The sequence below is a fragment of the Rhincodon typus genome, chromosome 2, assembly GCF_021869965.1.
Source record: "Rhincodon typus isolate 14 chromosome 2, sRhiTyp1.1, whole genome shotgun sequence".
NCBI classification, from domain to species: Eukaryota; Metazoa; Chordata; class Chondrichthyes; order Orectolobiformes; family Rhincodontidae; genus Rhincodon; species Rhincodon typus.
This window is the reverse complement of record NC_063333.1, coordinates 49,164,872-49,182,137: the sequence shown is the minus strand read 5'-3', so window position 1 is coordinate 49,182,137 and position 17,266 is coordinate 49,164,872. Positions and strand designations below refer to the sequence as shown.

Here is a 17,266-nt window from a genome sequence, read left to right as displayed (position 1 = left end):
CCACTTGGCACTTTTGGCTGTAGATGGATGCAAATACTTCAACCGTGTCTTTGCACTGATATGGTGAGCTCTCTGTGTTGTGTGCAGTCCTGGAATCCATGCTGTAGGAAGGATGTGATTGAACTGGAGAAGGTGCAGAGTTGACTTACCAGGATGTTGCCCGGCTGGTAATTTTTGTTATAAAGGGATAGGATTAGATAGACTGGGGTTGTTTGCCTTGGAGTAGAGGAGGCTAAGCAGTGTCATGATTGAGATGTATAAAATTATATGGGGCATAATTAGGATAGATGGAAAGAAACATTTCTTCTTGGTGGAGGAAATCAATGACAGGGGTCGTAGCGTTAAGTTAAGGAACCGGAGATTTAGCAGGGATGTGGGGAAATTGTTTCTCCCCCACAGGATGGTGACAATCTGGAACTCACGATCCAAAAGGGTGATAGAAGCAGAAATCCTTGTGATGTACATTTGTGATGCCAAACCATACAGGACTGTGGGCCAAATGCTGGAAAAAATCATTAGAATAAATGCAGACTCGATGGGCTAAAAGGCATTTTTCTGTGTTGTAGCCCTCTATGCCTCATTAAGGATGAGGATATTTGTGGAGCCTCCTGTGAGTTATTTAATAGTCTACCATTATTCATGACTGTTTGTGACAGGACTGCATAGCTTTGATCTGATCTGTTGGTTGTGAAACCGTTTAGCTCTATCTATTTCATACTGCTTCTAGTGTTTGGCATGCAGGTAGTCCTGGGTAGTTGTTTCACTGGGTTGACACCTCATTTTTATATTTGCCTGGTGCTGACTAGCATACTCTCCTGTCCTTTTCATCAAACCAGTATTGATCTCCTGGCTTGATTGCAATGATGGGTTGAGTTACAGTGAGGCATAAAATTACAAATTGTGGTTAGGTACAATTCTGCTGCTGATGGCCTACAGCACCATGTGGATGCTGAATTTTGATTTGTTAGATCTGTTCAAAGTATAAAGTTTTTGAGAAGATTTGTAGCTCAGGTTGCGGATGAGGTTGTAGACTTGCTCGCCGAGCCGGTCTGTTTGATTGCAGATGTTTCATCACCCTACTAGGTAACATCGTCAGTGTGCCTCCGGTGAAGCGTTAGTGTTCTGTCCCGCTTGTTATTTATATGCCTCGGTTTGCTGGGGTGGTTGGCATCACTTTTTCGGTTCGTGTTTCAGTGGTTTGAATATTGGGTCCAGTTCAGTGTGTTTGTTCATGGAGTTCCGGTTGGAATACCAGCCCTCCATCAATTCCCTGGCATTGGATGGTATACAAACCACTGAAAAACAGAACCGAAAGTGATGCCAACCACCCCAGCAAACCAAGGAATACGAATAACAAGCGGGACAGAACACCCAATGCTTCACCAGAGGCACACTAACAGTGTTACCTCGCAGGGTGACGAAACGTCTGCAATCAAACATACTGGCTTGGCGAACAAATCTACAACCTGTTCAAAGTATGTCCTGTTTAGCACAGTAATCATGCCATACAACATAACGGAGAGTTGTGTTAATGATATTGGCTACTACTTCCATTAATTCACTTACTGTTTTATTTATTTGAAATCTTTTAATTTCCTGACAACTAGTTTAAATTTATGTCCTAATCTAGAGATGAGGAAGACTAGTATTCAACTCACTTGTTTCTGTGGCATCCACCCTGGATTAATATGTCCTATTTTTGAGCTCTTGATTTGAAAGCAGTCCATCTGCTCTCTCTGTTGCTGTCAATCTCTGTCACCTTCACTGAGACAAGTTTTCAGTCACCTATTCCTGTTATCACTGAGAACTCCACTACCACCATAATTTCACTTGACTCTGGTTAAACCCTCATCCATGCCTTTGTTGCCTCCAAGCTGTTATTCTACAGATTCCCAGCTAGCTTCACAAATTCAACCTTCTGTAAACTTTAGTTCATTCAAAATCTGCAGCGCCTTTTCCTAACTTGCATTGAAACAACTTCATCAATCAACCTTGTGCTTACCGACCTACACTGGCTTCTGGTTCGGCTTCTGCCTCATTTATTTAAATTCTGGTGCTTGTTTTCCGGTCTGTCCATACTCCTGGTTCTCCCTATCTCTTTAATCTCCTCCAACAATTCAGCTCTCCAAAATATCAGCGCCACTGTTATTATGACTGTTTGAGCATCCCTGATTTTCATCACTCTAGCATATGAGGCTCTGATTTTCATTTTTCAGACCATAAGCTCTGCAATTCTTACCCTACATATCTCCATCTCTGTTTCCTTCTAAAGACACTTCTCCGTATCTACTTCTTTGACCAACTTTTGATTATTTGCCCTTGTGTCTCCTTACATTACTCAGACACATAATTTGTTTTGAAATGCATCTGTGAAGTACCTTAAGGTGTTGTATTGCACTAAGAGAGATATGGAAGGTTTCTGTATTGGAAACTGTAAATTGCATTCTTTAGAAACCATCAGAATATCAGATGATCCATTCTTGCTTCCTTCCTACCGCCACCACCACCACCGCCCCCCTCACCCCCCACGCAGGTTAGCCTGTAATAATCACCCATCAGGCTACTCTATTCTTCAAAATAATCCATTTGATGCAAAGCAATTTATTAGTAGACACTGCTCGCAAGTTAAAATTGCTTTCTATTGAGAAACTAGTTCAGTCTTGTTGGAAATTATTCAGAAACAGCTAAATAATTTTTCTTAACTTTTTGCAAAGATAAAGCACTGGAATATTAAAACTGACGTTGCACAAATCAGGAGAGGCCATTGTGCTTTTCAGTTTTGATCATAGCTGATATGTGCCTTTGGTCTATTTACTTGCCATTTCTTCATAACAAATATCTGTCAAATTCAGTCATAAAAATTTCAATTGACTCGGTCCATCCACATCCTTTAGGAGGTGCAATTTCCAGAAACCTGTATACAAAGGAAGTGCTTCTTAATTTTATTATCATCCAACTCTAGTTTTAAGATTATGTTCCTCATTCATCCTATCAAATCACTATTATTTTAAATATCTCGATTGTATCACTTCGCAATTTTCTAAACTCAATGGAATACAATCATATTGTGATCTATCTTCATAACTTAACCCTTTGAGCCCTGATATACATTTCTAAAATTTCCCCTCTATTTTCTCCAAGACCATATCTCTTTCCTGATGCGCAGTGTCCAAAAGTGAATGCAGTGCTGCGGATGGGGTCTGACGCCATACAACTGAAGATCACTTTCTCACTTGGGATTTTCAGTACCATTTTAATAAGTCCTATTAGCCTTTTAGTTTTGCACATGGGTATCTAAATTGTGTTTCCAGTTCCTAGATTCTTATCAGAAAATATGCCCGTTGATCTTTTTTGGATACGCAGGAGCTAATTTCACGCTTGGAATCATACAGCGTAGAAACAGACCCTTCAGTCCAATTCGTCCATGCCGATCAAGTTTCCTAAACTAAACTAGTCCTGTTTGCCTGCATTTGCCCCATATCCCTCTAAATCTTTCCTATTCATGTAACTGTCCAAATGTCTTTTAAATGTTGTAACTGCACCTGCATCTGCCACTTCCTCTGGCAGGTCATTCCACACATGAAGCACCAACTGTATGAAGAAGTTGCCCCTCAGATCCCTTCTAAATCTTTCTCCTCTCACCTTAAAATTATGCCCTCTAGTTTTGAACTTTCCTATTCCAAGGAAAAGATCTTTGCTGTTCACCTTATCTATGCCGCTCATGATTTTATAAATCTCTATAAGGCACCTTTCAACCTCCAACGCTCCAGTGAAAAAAGTCCCAGCCTATCCAACGTCTTCTGATAACTCAAATCTTCCAGTCCTGGTAACATCCTTGTAATTTTTTTCTGTATCCTCTCAAATTTACTAATATCTGTCCTATAGCAGGGTGGCCAGAACTGTACACAATACTTCAAAAGTGGCCTCACCAATGACCTGCACAACTGCAAATAACGTCCCAACTCCTATATTCAATGGTCTGAGCGATGAAGGCAAGCGTGCCAAAGGCCATCTTTACCATCCTGTCTATCTGTGATGCCACTTTCAAGGAACTATGTACCTGAACTCCTAGGACCCACTGTTCGACAGAACTCCCCAGTGCTGTATCATTAACTGTATAACTCCTGTCCTTGTTTGTCTTACCAAAATGCAACACCTCGTATTTATCTAATTTAAGCTCCATCTGCCACTCCATGGCTGATTTGTCCCAATTGATCAAGATCCCTTTGTAATCTTAGATAACCTTCTTCACTATTTACTATGCCACCAATTTTTGGTGTAATCCCCAAGCTTATTAACCATGCTTCCTATATTCTCATCCAAATTGTTTATGTAAATGGCAAACAGTTCTCTTTGTAAAATTTGCATCTGGTGTAGTTTTACTCGCTTTTGCCTTCTATATCTGTAACTACCTACCTCCAACCATGAAACGTAATTATACCGCCTTATTCAAATATGTGACTCTGAATTTCTTTAACTGTCATTAATACATATGATGGAAGCTAAAGCCCACAACAAATCATGACCCCTTGTTGCATTCCATTAATCGAAAAATATTCCTTATTGTTATCACTGTCTCCTCTACTTCTCACAATTAGTGGTGTGTGTTGCAAGGTTAGCTTCTAGCTACTCTCATTCATTTTGCTAATCCCTGTTGCAAAGCTTCCTCAACTGCCCTTGAAATCAGTTAAACAATAACCAATGTAGAATAATAATAATAGTTTTTCTTTCCCTGAAGACATTGCATATCTTTCACTTCTAGTTGTATAAAATAGTTGGTGCATCAACAAGTAGGCTTAAAATCCTTGTAAAGCAATGTGGAAAGTGCCGGCGAGTATGAATAATTACGTATTTCTTTCAAACAGCTGTTGTCTGCATAATAAACCCAATGTCTTCTGTGTTGAATGATTACTTGATTAACTCTCTCCATCAGTGTATCACTATTATGTTGTATCGCTTCCATATTTTTCCCCAAAATTACTAAAATGTCTGTTTATCTCTTAAGCTTCTAGAGGTCTGAAGATTTAAACCAAAATGCCATAAGTTGTGTTTGTTTTCATTACCAAGGCTAATGTTTTATGTATTTATTAAGCATGCTTGTAATGTGCTGTCTGTGCAGTTTACTAAAATTCTTAAGTAATCCTAATTCTAAATATTAGAAGATTTATTTTAGAAAGTTCGTGAAGATTAACAGACAGCACATTACTGATATTGTTACTGATAGGCCTCTGATTTTACAGTCAGCAGTGAAATGATTGTGCTTGCTGTTAGAACAAAGAAAATTACAGCACTGGAACAGGCCCTTTGGCCCTCCAAACCTGTGCCGATCCAGATCCTCTATTTAAAACTGTCACCTATTTTCCAAGGATCTATATCCCTCTGCTCCCTGCCCATTCATGTATCTGTCTAGATACATCTTAAATGACGCTATTGTGCCCGCCTCTACCATCTCCGCTGGCAATGCATTCCAGGCACCCACCGCCCTCTGCGTAAAGAACTTTCCACGCATATCTCCCTTAAATTTTTCCCCTCTCACCTTGAAATCATAACCCCTAGTAATTGAGTCCCCCACTCTGGGGAAAAGCTTCTTGCTATCCACCCTGTCTATACCTCTGTTGATCTAGAAGGAACAGGTGCACAAAGATTTCGTGATTTGTGACATTGGGTGTGGGGGTGGGTGTTGTCTCCAGCTGCAAGTGTCCAAAAGCTGTGACGGCATTAGGATATGGAGCCAATCACCTCAAAGTGGTCTCTCAGACAGCAAACCATGAATTAAAATGCACTATCAATGACATTTTACAGAGTGAAATAAATGATTCATACACATATTAAATTAGTAGATGAAATATCAAAAATGTTTCATTGAATAATACAGTACAGAACAGGCCCTTTGGCTACCAAGTCTACACCAATAAAAATACACTACTACTTATACTAGGTCCTTAACCTTGAATGTTATGACACTTCAAATGCTCATCCCAAGTATCTTTTAAAGGTTGTGTTGTTTCCTGCCTCAATTACTCTCCCAGGCAGCACATTCCAGACCCCCACCGCCCTCTGGGAAGAAAGATTTTTCCTCAAGTCCTCTAAACCTCCTGTATTTCTCTCCAAAATTATGGCCTCTTGTTATTGACCATTCAACTAAGGGGAATGGCTGCTTCCTATCCAACCTGTCTATGCCACTCATAATCTTAGACACTTCGTCAAGTCCTCCCCTCAACCTGCTCCAAAGAAAACACCCAGAGCTTATACAGCCTCTCTTCATAATTGAAATGCTTCATTCCTTGCAAAAGCCTGGCGAATCTCCTTTGCAACCTATCCAGTGCAATTACATCCTTCGTATAGTATGGTGACCAGAACTGCCCACAGTGCTCCACCTGTGACCTAATCAAATTTCTGTATAGCTCCAGCATTACCTCCCTGCTGTTATAATCTGTGCCACAACTGATAAGGCAACCATTCCACATGCTGCCTTAACTACCCCATTAACCTGTCCTGCCACCTTCAGGGATCTATTAGATTTATAAAACCATCATTAAAATGTAGAATTATTTAACCATACTGAGAACTTTGACACTCTGTAAATATAAAATTGTTTCTACAGAGCTAGAGGAATCATTCACTAATAATTGTGAACTTAGTGTGTCATTAAAGACCCAGGTACCCCTTGTTTTCCAAGGTGTAATGCCTTCAAAGGTTATTACAGTGGTATTAATCGGGTAAAAGGGTAAAGTCTCATTAGCTTAGTAACCTCTAATTGTATGCAGATTCGGGGAATTCCAAAAGTGTGGTCTTTTAAGAAATATAGGATTGCTGGCAGCAGACTTTGGATTTCCAAAAGTTGCTGTCACTTTCAAAGAAGTAATGACTGTGAGCACAGGCAATTTCACAATCATTAATAATGCAAAATCTGGACCAAAATGTTTTGAACTGAAGCTTTGAATGCTTTAATAACTATTATTGTGAAATGATCTTCTGTTTAGTGAGCAAAGCCCGATTTACAGACTTTTGCTTAATCCTCAGAAGAGCATGGATATGATACAGGAGGGGATGATAATAGTATCTGGCCAGGAGGAATGACTGGTGCTGCACATGAAAGTCTGGAGCTGTCTCACCGTTTCACAGAGAGTATTTTCACTAGTGGAGAACTGGATCCTGAGACTGAAGAGCTTGTACTAAATGTGGGAGCCCGTCTGCAAACAGCTTTAGAAAAGTTGTTGGAAGCTATCACTGAAACTACCCATCAGGTAACACATTTTCTGTTCAAATTTGGTTTAAGGTATCTTTTCCTCATTAACAACTTTCCAGTGTCACCCTCTTGCTCAGTCCCCTACCTAGGGCCTCCATCATTTGGAAGTTGCATTTCAAGGAATTTTCCTGGACTTAAACTAAAGTAATCCTTTGTCTTCACCACTGCAAATTGTATAGGTTCCTCTAAAGGATCACTCAACCATCCCACCCACTGAATTAAACCACTCTCAGGCCCAACAATCTTGAATGATCACACCTCTTAACTCATTAAAAAATAGTGAAGAGATGGGACAGTAGCTTTGGAAAGGCTCATGTGCATGCATATTCATTGTCCAAGCGCAGCCCAGTGACTCAGTGGTTAACACTGCTGCGTCACAGCACCAGGGACTCTGCTTCGATTCCAGCCTCGGGTGATTGTCAATGTGCCCAGATTTGGATTTCTGCTGGGTGCTCTCATTTCCTCCCACAGTCCAAAAATGTGCAAGTTAGGTGGATTGGCCATGCTATATTATCTATACAGTCCAGGGATGTTTAGGCTAGGTGGATTAGCCATGGTAAATGCGGGGTTGTGGGGGCAGGGTAGGTGTCTGGGTCAGGTCGGGATGCTGTTTGGAGGGTCAGTGCAGACTTAATGGGCCCAACGGCCTCTTTCTTTGGTGTAGGAATTCTTTGATTCTCTATCGTGTCTAACTCCCATCAAATGGAAACATGAGTACATAAAGGAAAGGATACACTGGATACTGAGTATGCTTTTGAGAACCAGACCAGATTTGTATGTCCTGTAACCAGCCTAATGGTCAAGATTAAAATACCAATGCACATATTATAAACTTATAGTTAATTTCTATTTTCTTTGGATTTTAACTGTCCCCATCTACATTCCTCTGCACACATTCGCAGCTGATTATGATGCTGATTCATGTTAACTTGATTATACTTTGGAGTTACTCCTCTGGGAATTGCACCAACAGTTTTTGCAACTTAAAATACTTTCCATAATTAAAAGCATTATCTAAATAGGGGTTGATTTGATTTTACTTTCATGTTGTCGTATGATAGTGACAACAATAAAACTTCTAAACCTATAATTACATTGGTGACATGTATCAAGAGTTGAGTTAAGAGAATGATGCTTGTTGTTAACTTATTTAACCTTGTACTGGAAGCAGAAATGAATATTGCACTAAAAGGTATGATTAGAGAAGTCTGCAACATTTTATTCCGTCTTCGATTGAATGATTATCTTTAGCCACACCATAAATAGGTAAGATGTACAAGGAGAGTAGAAAATTTAGAATCATAGAGGTCTATAGCACAGAGAAAAGCCCTTTGGATCACTGAGTCTGTGCCAAAAGTAGTCACCTAACTATTTGAAATACATGTTAACAAAAAGAATGCATGACACATCACTATCCATATAATGTACAAATCTGAGTGTTGGAAGCCCAGAAAGGTCAAGGGAGCACTGGATTCTAGTCTAATGACAACCATGTAACCACTGTCGCATTGTAAAAAATTATCTGGCTCACTGATGTCTTTTAGGGAAGTAAATCTTCCATTCTTACCTGGTATGGCCTACCTGAGACTCCACGCCTACTCCAGAGTGGTTGACTTTTAAATACCATCTGGACAATTAGCAATGGGTAATAATAATGACACCCGAATCTCATGAACAAATAAAAAAGTGATTACACTTCAAAAGGTACTTCATAGTACATTGGCTATAAAGCTTTTTTTCCAGCTATCCAGTTGTCATAAGTGCTATAACAATGCAAGTCTCTTTCTCAAGCATCAGTGATTTTTATCTTATCCATTGGTGGCATTGCCTCCAACTGCTGAGATTATAAACTCTGAAATTTTCTCTCCAAACTTTACTGCCTCTGTAATCAGTGTTTTCCAGTTAAGGCACTTAATAGAAGCCTACTTTTATGACCAAAACTTTTCTTGGATTTTCTTTAATTACGAAGAGGAAATACTGGAAATATTCAGCAGGACTGGCAGACATCTGTGCAATGGGAATGAGGTCGATGATCTTGCATCTCAATTTATGGATTATAAATACAAATTATTTGTAGTATAAGTAATTACTTTATTTTGGGGGAAAAAAGCTTTAGATTGATCAAATCCTGGTGGTTGAATTGAGTTGTACATATATCATGTTACTGTATTGCGTGGTTGACAAAGAATTACTGAAGTTATGGAGATAGTAGGAACTGCAGATGCTGGAAAATCTGAGATAACAAGATGTAGAGCTGGATGAACACAGCAGGCCAAGCAGCATCATAGGAGCAGGAAGGCTGACGTTTCGGGCCTCGACCCTTCATCAGAAATGGGGGAGGGGAAGGGGGTTCTGAAATAAATAGGGAGAGAGGGGGAGGCGGATAGAAGATGGATAGAGGAGAAGATAGGTGGAGAGGAAACAGACAGATCAAAGAGGCGGGGATGGAGCCAGTAAAGGTGAGTCCAGGTAGGGAGGAGATAGGTGAGTCCAGGGAGAACGGACAGGTCAAGGGGGTGGGATGAGGTTAGTAGGTAGGAAATGGGAGTGCAGCTTGAGGTGGGAGGAGGGGATAGGTGGGAGGAAGAAAAGTTAGGGAGGCGGGGACGAGCTGGGCTGGTTTTGGGATGCGGTAGCGGGAGGGGAGACTTTGAAGCTTGTGAAATCCACATTGATACCATTGGGCTGCAGGGTTCCCAAGCGGAATATGAGTTGCTGTTCCTGCAACCTTCGGGTGGCATCGTTGTGGCACTGCAGGAGGCCCAGGATGGACATGTCGTCTTAGGAATGGGAGGGGGAGTTGAAATGGTTCGCGACTGGGAGGTGCAGTTGTTACTTGCGAACCGAGCTTAAGCGTTCTACAAAGCGGTCCCCTCCGCTTGGTTTCCCCAATGTAGAGGAGGTCACAATGGGAACAGCAGATGCAGTTTACCACATTAGCAGATGTGCAGGTGAACATCTGCTTGATGTGGAAAGTCTTCTTGGGGCCTGGGATGGGGGTGAGGGAGGAGGTGTGGGGGCAGGTGTAGCACTTCCTGCGGTTGCAGGGAAAAGTGCTGGGTGTGGTGGGGCTGGAGGGGAGCGTGGAGCAGACAAGGGTGTCACGGAGAGAGTTGTCCCTCCGGAAAGCAGATAAGGGTGGGGAGGGAAAAATGTCTTTGGTGGTGGGGTCAGATTGCAGATGGCGGAAGTGTCGGAGGATGATGTGTTGGATCCGGAGGTTGGTGGAGTGGTACGTGAGGATGAGGGGGATTCTTTTTTGGTTGTTATTGCGGGACGGGGTGTGAGGGATGAGTTGCGGGAGACACGGTGGAGGGCGTTCTTGACCACTGAGGGGGGAAGTTGCAGTCCTTGAAAAATGAGGACATCCGAGATGTACGGGAGTGGAATGCCTCATCATGGGAGCAGATGCGGCGGAGGCGAAGGAATTGGGAATAGGGGATGGCATTTTTGCAGGAAGGTGGGTGGGAGGAGGTGTATTCCATCGGTTTCTAGGTGGTTGCCGTTGTGGCCTCCTCTACATTGAGGAAACCAAGCGGAGGCTTGGGGTCCGCTTTGCAGAACACCTACGCTCGGCTCGCAATAAACAACTGCACCTCCCAGTCGCGAACCATTACAACTCCCCCTCCCATTCCAACTCCCCCTCCCATTCCTCGGATGACGTGTCCATCCTGGTCCTCCTGCAGTGCCACAACGATGCCACCCGAAGGTTGCAGGAACAGCAACTCATATTCCGCTTGGGAACCCTGCAGCCCAATGGTATCAATGTGGATTTCACAAGCTTCAAAGTCTCCCCTCCCCCTACTGCATCCCAAAACCAGCCCAGCTCGTCCCTGCCTCCCTAACTTGTTCTTCCTCCCACCTATCCCCTCCTCCCACCTCAAGCTGCACCCCCATTTCTTACCTACTAACCTCATCCCACCCCCTTGACCTGTCCGTTCTCCCTGGACTCACCTATCTCCTCTCTACCTCCCCACCTACACTCACCTTTATTGGCTCCATCCCCGCCTCTTTGATCTGTCTGTTTCCTCTCCACCTATCTTCTCCTCTATCCATCTTCTATCCGCCTCCCCCTCTCTCCCTATTTATTTCAGAACCCCCTTCCCCTCCCCCATTTCTGATGAAGGGTCGAGGCCCGAAACGTCAGCCTTCCTGCTCCTATGATGCTGCTTGGCCTGCTGTGTTCATCCAGCTCTACACCTTGCTATCACTGAAGTTATGGAATTCGTTTTGTCCCATGAATGCTTTTTGTGCCACTAAAGGTAGGATTTTCTGAGAATATTTGTTTACAAGCCAGCTACTTTTAGTTGAGACATGTTTTGGAGGTTTTTGTGCTTCAGAATTTAAAACAAAAATGCCTCTGAGCTTTAACATTTTAATAGAATTTAAATAGTGCCTTTCACGAGCTATAAAATATCCAATTGTGTTTTTGACAGCTTCTTTGAAATGCGGTCAGTTTCAAGGCGAAATATGGTTAGCCAATTTGTGCAGAATAAGCTTCTCAAATATCAATGAGATAATTGACTAGATGGACTATGTAGTGGAGTTAATTAAGGAATTGACATTGCCAACATACTTGGAGAGCTCCCCACCTGTTATTGAGATAGCATGATATGCAAAGACAGGCAACGCCTCAGTTTTAACATCTCAACTAAAAAGCAATGCCTGTGACATTGTAGCAATTACTCTCCAGGACGTTCAACCAGGATTATATGCTTATATCCCAGAATGAGGTTCATACCCACAACTTTCTAATTCTGATAATGCTGTAGCATCGAGCCAAGATTGACATCTAATTTTGAAGATATAGCTACGGAATGCATTTCGAATGCTTTTTTTTCAAAAAGATACATAGTTTTGTAAGCTTTCTGACATTGAAATGCAAAGTTCTTGGCACCAGCAATTAGCACTTATGTTGACGTGGATTTTGAATCCTGTTTTACTGGCTCTGTGTTGACTGGCCTTTGTTTGCAGTCACACCTGCTAGGTTGCTTGGAGGTATGAACTTAGGCCACTCCCCTGTACAGCATGTAAAATCTAAATCCAGGAAGCAGTTATTGTATAATCGGATTCAGGAAGCAGACTACAGCGCTTCTGCTCCTATGAAAAGAATCATCTTTGAAATGTATCCTCAACGTTCCATATGCTGTTTTATATGAAGACCCAAGCACGCAATAAGACGAACTCCAGTGATCAATTTATCTACATTGAGGCAGATAATCATAAATGAGTATCAGGTGCATTTCTTGGTTTGCAGCAGATGTATTTTTTTAAAATCAGCAGTGAACTTTATTGAAATGGCAACTGACTATTTAACTCATCATCTGTGAGTTTCATAAAGTGAAGCATGGATCTTAATTCTCTTAAGTGTTTTTGGAATTGATTAAAATTAAGGCATTCTGTTATAAGCTAAACAGAAGTGATCTATTCGCTTTCTTTGCCAATTTGCTATCTGTTCACTGCTTCCAACTTATGATCAACTGTCGAATAGACCTTGTTTGCTGAAGGCTGGCAAAAAGTGTCAACCAATTTGATGTTGCATTGGGTTAATATCTCAAGTTGGTGATGATTTTGACAAGGCTTGAGCTCAACAGTGAAAAAAAGGATGTTTACTGTGAAATAAAAGCCCATGTACAAGAGTTGGATTAAATGTTTTTTGATATGGAGTCTATTCAGCAGAGATATACTTGTGATACTTTAAACAATGTTTGGCCGGAAGGTGAAGAAGATGAAGTTTATGAAGTTGAATCACGTGTCCCATTGCCTCGGCCATTTACTTTTTCAACACATTTAACGGAACTAAATTCAATAGTGGTCCACACTGCGATAAGTCATTATAGTGATGTGGATGGACACTTGCTAAGAGTAGTTTCACAGATTTCCTTGCCTACCCCTCCATACACAGTGAGTATTAAGACTATTTTGATTTTGTTCCTTCTATTTTAAAGTACAAGTGAAATGGGTTAAAATTGTCAGTGTTGCTGTTTCAATGAAACTGAAATAGTGTAAAAAATTTTATTAGAGTAATATTTTGTGGAACTAGTTGACTCGACAAACTTGTTCAATTAAGAAACATCTGAATTTATATTAATAGCTCACAAATAGTGTTAAAGTCAAATTATACTAGAATTATATAAAACAATTGTCCATCTGTGGTAGTATGTACAGTTCTGGTCTCTGCATTACACTAGAGGGGATATGGACAAGATTTGTAAAGATGTTGCAGACTGGAGAATTTTAAGTATAATCATACAATCTCTACAATGCGGAAAGAGGCCATTCGGCCAGTTGGATCTACACCAACCCTCCAAGAGCATCCCATCCAGACCCAGAGCTCCCACAGTATCCCTAAACCTCTGCATTCACCATAGCTAACCCACCTAGTCTGCACATCCCTGGACGCTTCAGACAGTTTTTCATGGTCAGTCCACCTAATCTGCACATCTTTGGACTGTGGGAGGAAACTGGAGCAACCTGGGGAATCCCACACAGGGAGAATGTGCAAACTCCACACAAGTCACCGGAGGCTGGATTTGAATACAGGTCCCTGGTGCTGTGAGGCAGTAGTGTTAACCACCTAAGCCACCATGCCACCCACCCCACTTTTTTTTGTTTCTTTTCCTAGAGCATCCCACCCAGACCCAACCCATTACTGTGTAACCCTGCATATCCCACAGCTAATCCACCTAGCTTGCACATCCCTCGACACTAAGAGGCAATTTAGCGCAGGCAATCCACCTAACCCGCACATCTTTGGACTTTGGCGGGGGGGGACACCAGAGCAACTGTGGGAATATCAGTTTCCTGGCATTGTGAGGCAGCAGTGCTAACTGAGCCACCATGCTACCTATAATGGGCAGAGTTAATATTCTTTGGATTGAGGAGACAGATTTCATTGAGGTGCATAAAATTAGGAGGAACGTAGAGCATACATGAAGGATTTATTTTCCAAAAAGAAATCCATGAGCGGGGACCATAGCTCGAGAGGTCGCTGCCCGAAAAGCTGCTAGAGATAGAAATCCGCATTGCACTTAAAGAAAAAGATATGCACTTGAAGTGCCGTAGCCTAAAGGGTGTGTTATGCAAGAGCTGGAAAGTGAGATTGGGTTGATGAGCACTTCTCTATCTGGCATAGATGTGATAGGTCAAATGACCTAATTCTGTTCTGTAATTTTACTGTGATTCCAAAATAATTTATGAATAAAGTAGTATGTACAGTTACTCTTGTAAATGATTTGGATGTAGAAGTGGAAGGGTGGATTAGTAAGTTTGCGGACGATTCGAAGGTGGGTCTAGTTGTGGATAGTGCGGAGGGCTGTTCTAGGTTACAAAGAGACATTGATAGGATGCAGAGCTGGGCTGAGAAGTGGCTGATGGAGTTTAACCCTGAAAAGTGAGATGATTCATTTTGGAAGGACAAACTTGAAAGCAGAATACAGAGTTAACGGAAAGATTCTTGGCAGTGTGGAGGAACAGAGAGATCTTGGGGTTCATGTCCACAGTTCCCTGAAAGCTGCCATCCAGGTGGATAGAGTTGTTCAGAAGGTGTATGGTGTGTTAGCTTTCACTAATAGAGGGATTGAGTTCAAGAGCTGTGAAGTTATGCTCCAGCTATACAAAAGCCTGGTTCGGCCACATCTGGAGTATTGTGTCCAGTTCTGGTTGCTTCATTACAGGAAAGGTGTGGAAGCGTTGGAAAAGGTGCAGAGGAGATTTACCAGGATGTTGCCTGGAATGGAGGGAAGGTCTTATACATCACTTTCTGATGAAGGGTCTAGGCCCGAAACGTCAGCCTCTCTGCTCCTATGATGCTGCTTGGCCTGCTGTGTTCATCCAGCCCTGCACCTTGTTGTCTTATAAGGAAAGGTTGAGAGAGGTGGGGCTTTTCTCTTTACAATGACAAAGGATGAGAGGTGACTTGATAGAGGTGTACAGAATGATCAGAGATATATATAGGGTGGACAGCCGGAGACTTTTTCCTAGGGTGGAGGTAGCTATTACGAGGGGGCATAGTTTTAAAGTGAGTGGAGGTAGATATAGGGGAGACGTCAGAGGTAGGTTCTTTACTCAGAGAGTGGTAGGGGCGTGGAATGCATTGCCGGAGAGGGTAGTGGAGTCGGCCTCATTCGGGGCATTTAAGCGGCTATTAGGTAGTCACATGGATGATAGTATTAGGTAGGGTGGAGGTTAGATAGACCTTAGGTTTAGGATAAAAGTTCGGCACAACATCGTGGGCCGAAGGGCCTGTACTGTTCTATGTTCTGTGTTCTAAAGTGCCTACACTCAGTGATGTTTTTAAATTATTTTTGCCACCATAAAATTTTGTTAAAGTTGTATAAAAGTAGGGAAGCTGAACAATTGACAATTAAAATTTACAACTTTTGGTTAGTTTGCAAACTAAGTTTGCTATTATAAAGCTTTACATTGAAAAACCTTATTAGTCACTTGAGCTTTACAGTATTGGGTCATTTCAAAGTACAGATTAAACAATGTTCATGTGTTGTACTTTGCTTACTATAAACATTGCGTAACACAACAGCATAATTTGAATGTGAAACTCTTCTTGTTAAATTACCTATTAAAAATAATTATGTGGTGAATACTTTAAGTGCAGTCATGTTTTGTAGTGCACAGGTTGCTAGAGGATTGAACATCTAAGTAGAATTCATGAGCTATTTCAAATTCACTTGATGTTTCATTTTATTGATTTGGTGTATACAATCATGCATTGCAAAAGGAGACCATTTGGCTCATCTTGCCTGTGTTGAGTTTGTAAGAGACATGTTCCTGGAAACATTTTTTAGCTGCTGAGAATGTGTATTTTCAATTTTGAAGTATTGTGTATGTGTTGATGAGTTTAATTTTTATTTAATATGCATCAATGTACTATGATAATCTCATGTGACAAGAAAAAAATCTTTATATATGGTTGATTTGCATTTGATATCAAAGATCTAAAGTGCCAGTAGGTTCTGAGTTACAGACATCGTTTTGACTCCCATCTTATTCTGCAGGGACCACCATGCAGAGATTGATGATTCTTTTAGGATGCTGTGTTCAGGATAACTAATGATTCACAGGCATTGAGAAACTTTTCATAGGGAGTATGGTTTGTGCAAAGCAATGAGAAATCTTCTGCAAATAAGATTCTAATTTACTGTAGGGGTTTCAGGTTACTCTGTACTCCTTTATGTCACTAACTCATACATTTATGAGTGTGAATCTGTTTCGAAGATTCTGTTATATGTTTTGAGAACAAGTCTCTAGTTTATGGATGCCAATTCTGACTAAGTTCTAGGCTAATTATTCTGAACTTCCTTAATAATATGCATGAATTGTGGTCGATAAATAGACCATAATATTACCCATCAGTAGCCACTGACCATGACAGGCAGAAAACCTATAAATGTTGATATTCAAAAAACTTGAGTGTACTCTTGCAAGGAACACAAAGTTAGCATGGAGGTAAAGCAAGCAATTCGAAAGTCAAATGGCATGTTGATCGTTATTACAAGGGATTTAAGTAGAAGAATAAGGTAGTTACACAGAACTTGAGTGAGGCCACACTTGGAATATTATGTAGTTTTGTTCTCCATTTCTAGGCTCCTGGCATTTGAGAGATGACCTGCACTTAGAAGCTGAGAAACTTGGATATATACTCAGACGTTAGGAGAATGAGAGGTGGTCTCATTGAAACGGAGAAGGTACTGACAGGGTTTGTTTGGACATGTTTAGACACTGAAAGGTTGTTTCTAAAGGCTGAGGAATCTAGGGCAAAGTCTCAGGATAAGGAATCAATCATTTACACCTGAGGCGTGGAGACATTTCATCACTTGGAGGAACTCCATCGTTGAGAAAATTATTCTGGGAAACAAGGGATGTGAAGAAGGGAGAAAGGGAGGGAGAGAGAGAGTGTGTGTGTGGGTGAGAGGGTGAGAGTGGGTGAGAGGGAGTGAGAGAGAGGGTGAGAGGGAGTGAGAGAGAGGGTGAGAGGGAGTGAGAGAGAGGGTGAGAGGG

At 41.5% G+C, this 17,266-nt stretch overlaps 1 protein-coding gene across 1 annotated transcript in view; it reads left to right on the top strand.

Moving 5' to 3' along the window:
* LOC109930798 (A-kinase anchor protein 9-like) overlaps nucleotides 1-17,266 on the top strand; it is a 117,987-nt gene that overhangs the window by 41,725 nt on the left and 58,996 nt on the right. Inside the window, exon 12 of the mRNA XM_048607967.1 lies at nucleotides 7,024-7,247. Coding sequence (XP_048463924.1) covers nucleotides 7,024-7,247 — 224 coding nt within the window. The remainder of the gene's footprint in view (nucleotides 1-7,023; nucleotides 7,248-17,266) is intronic.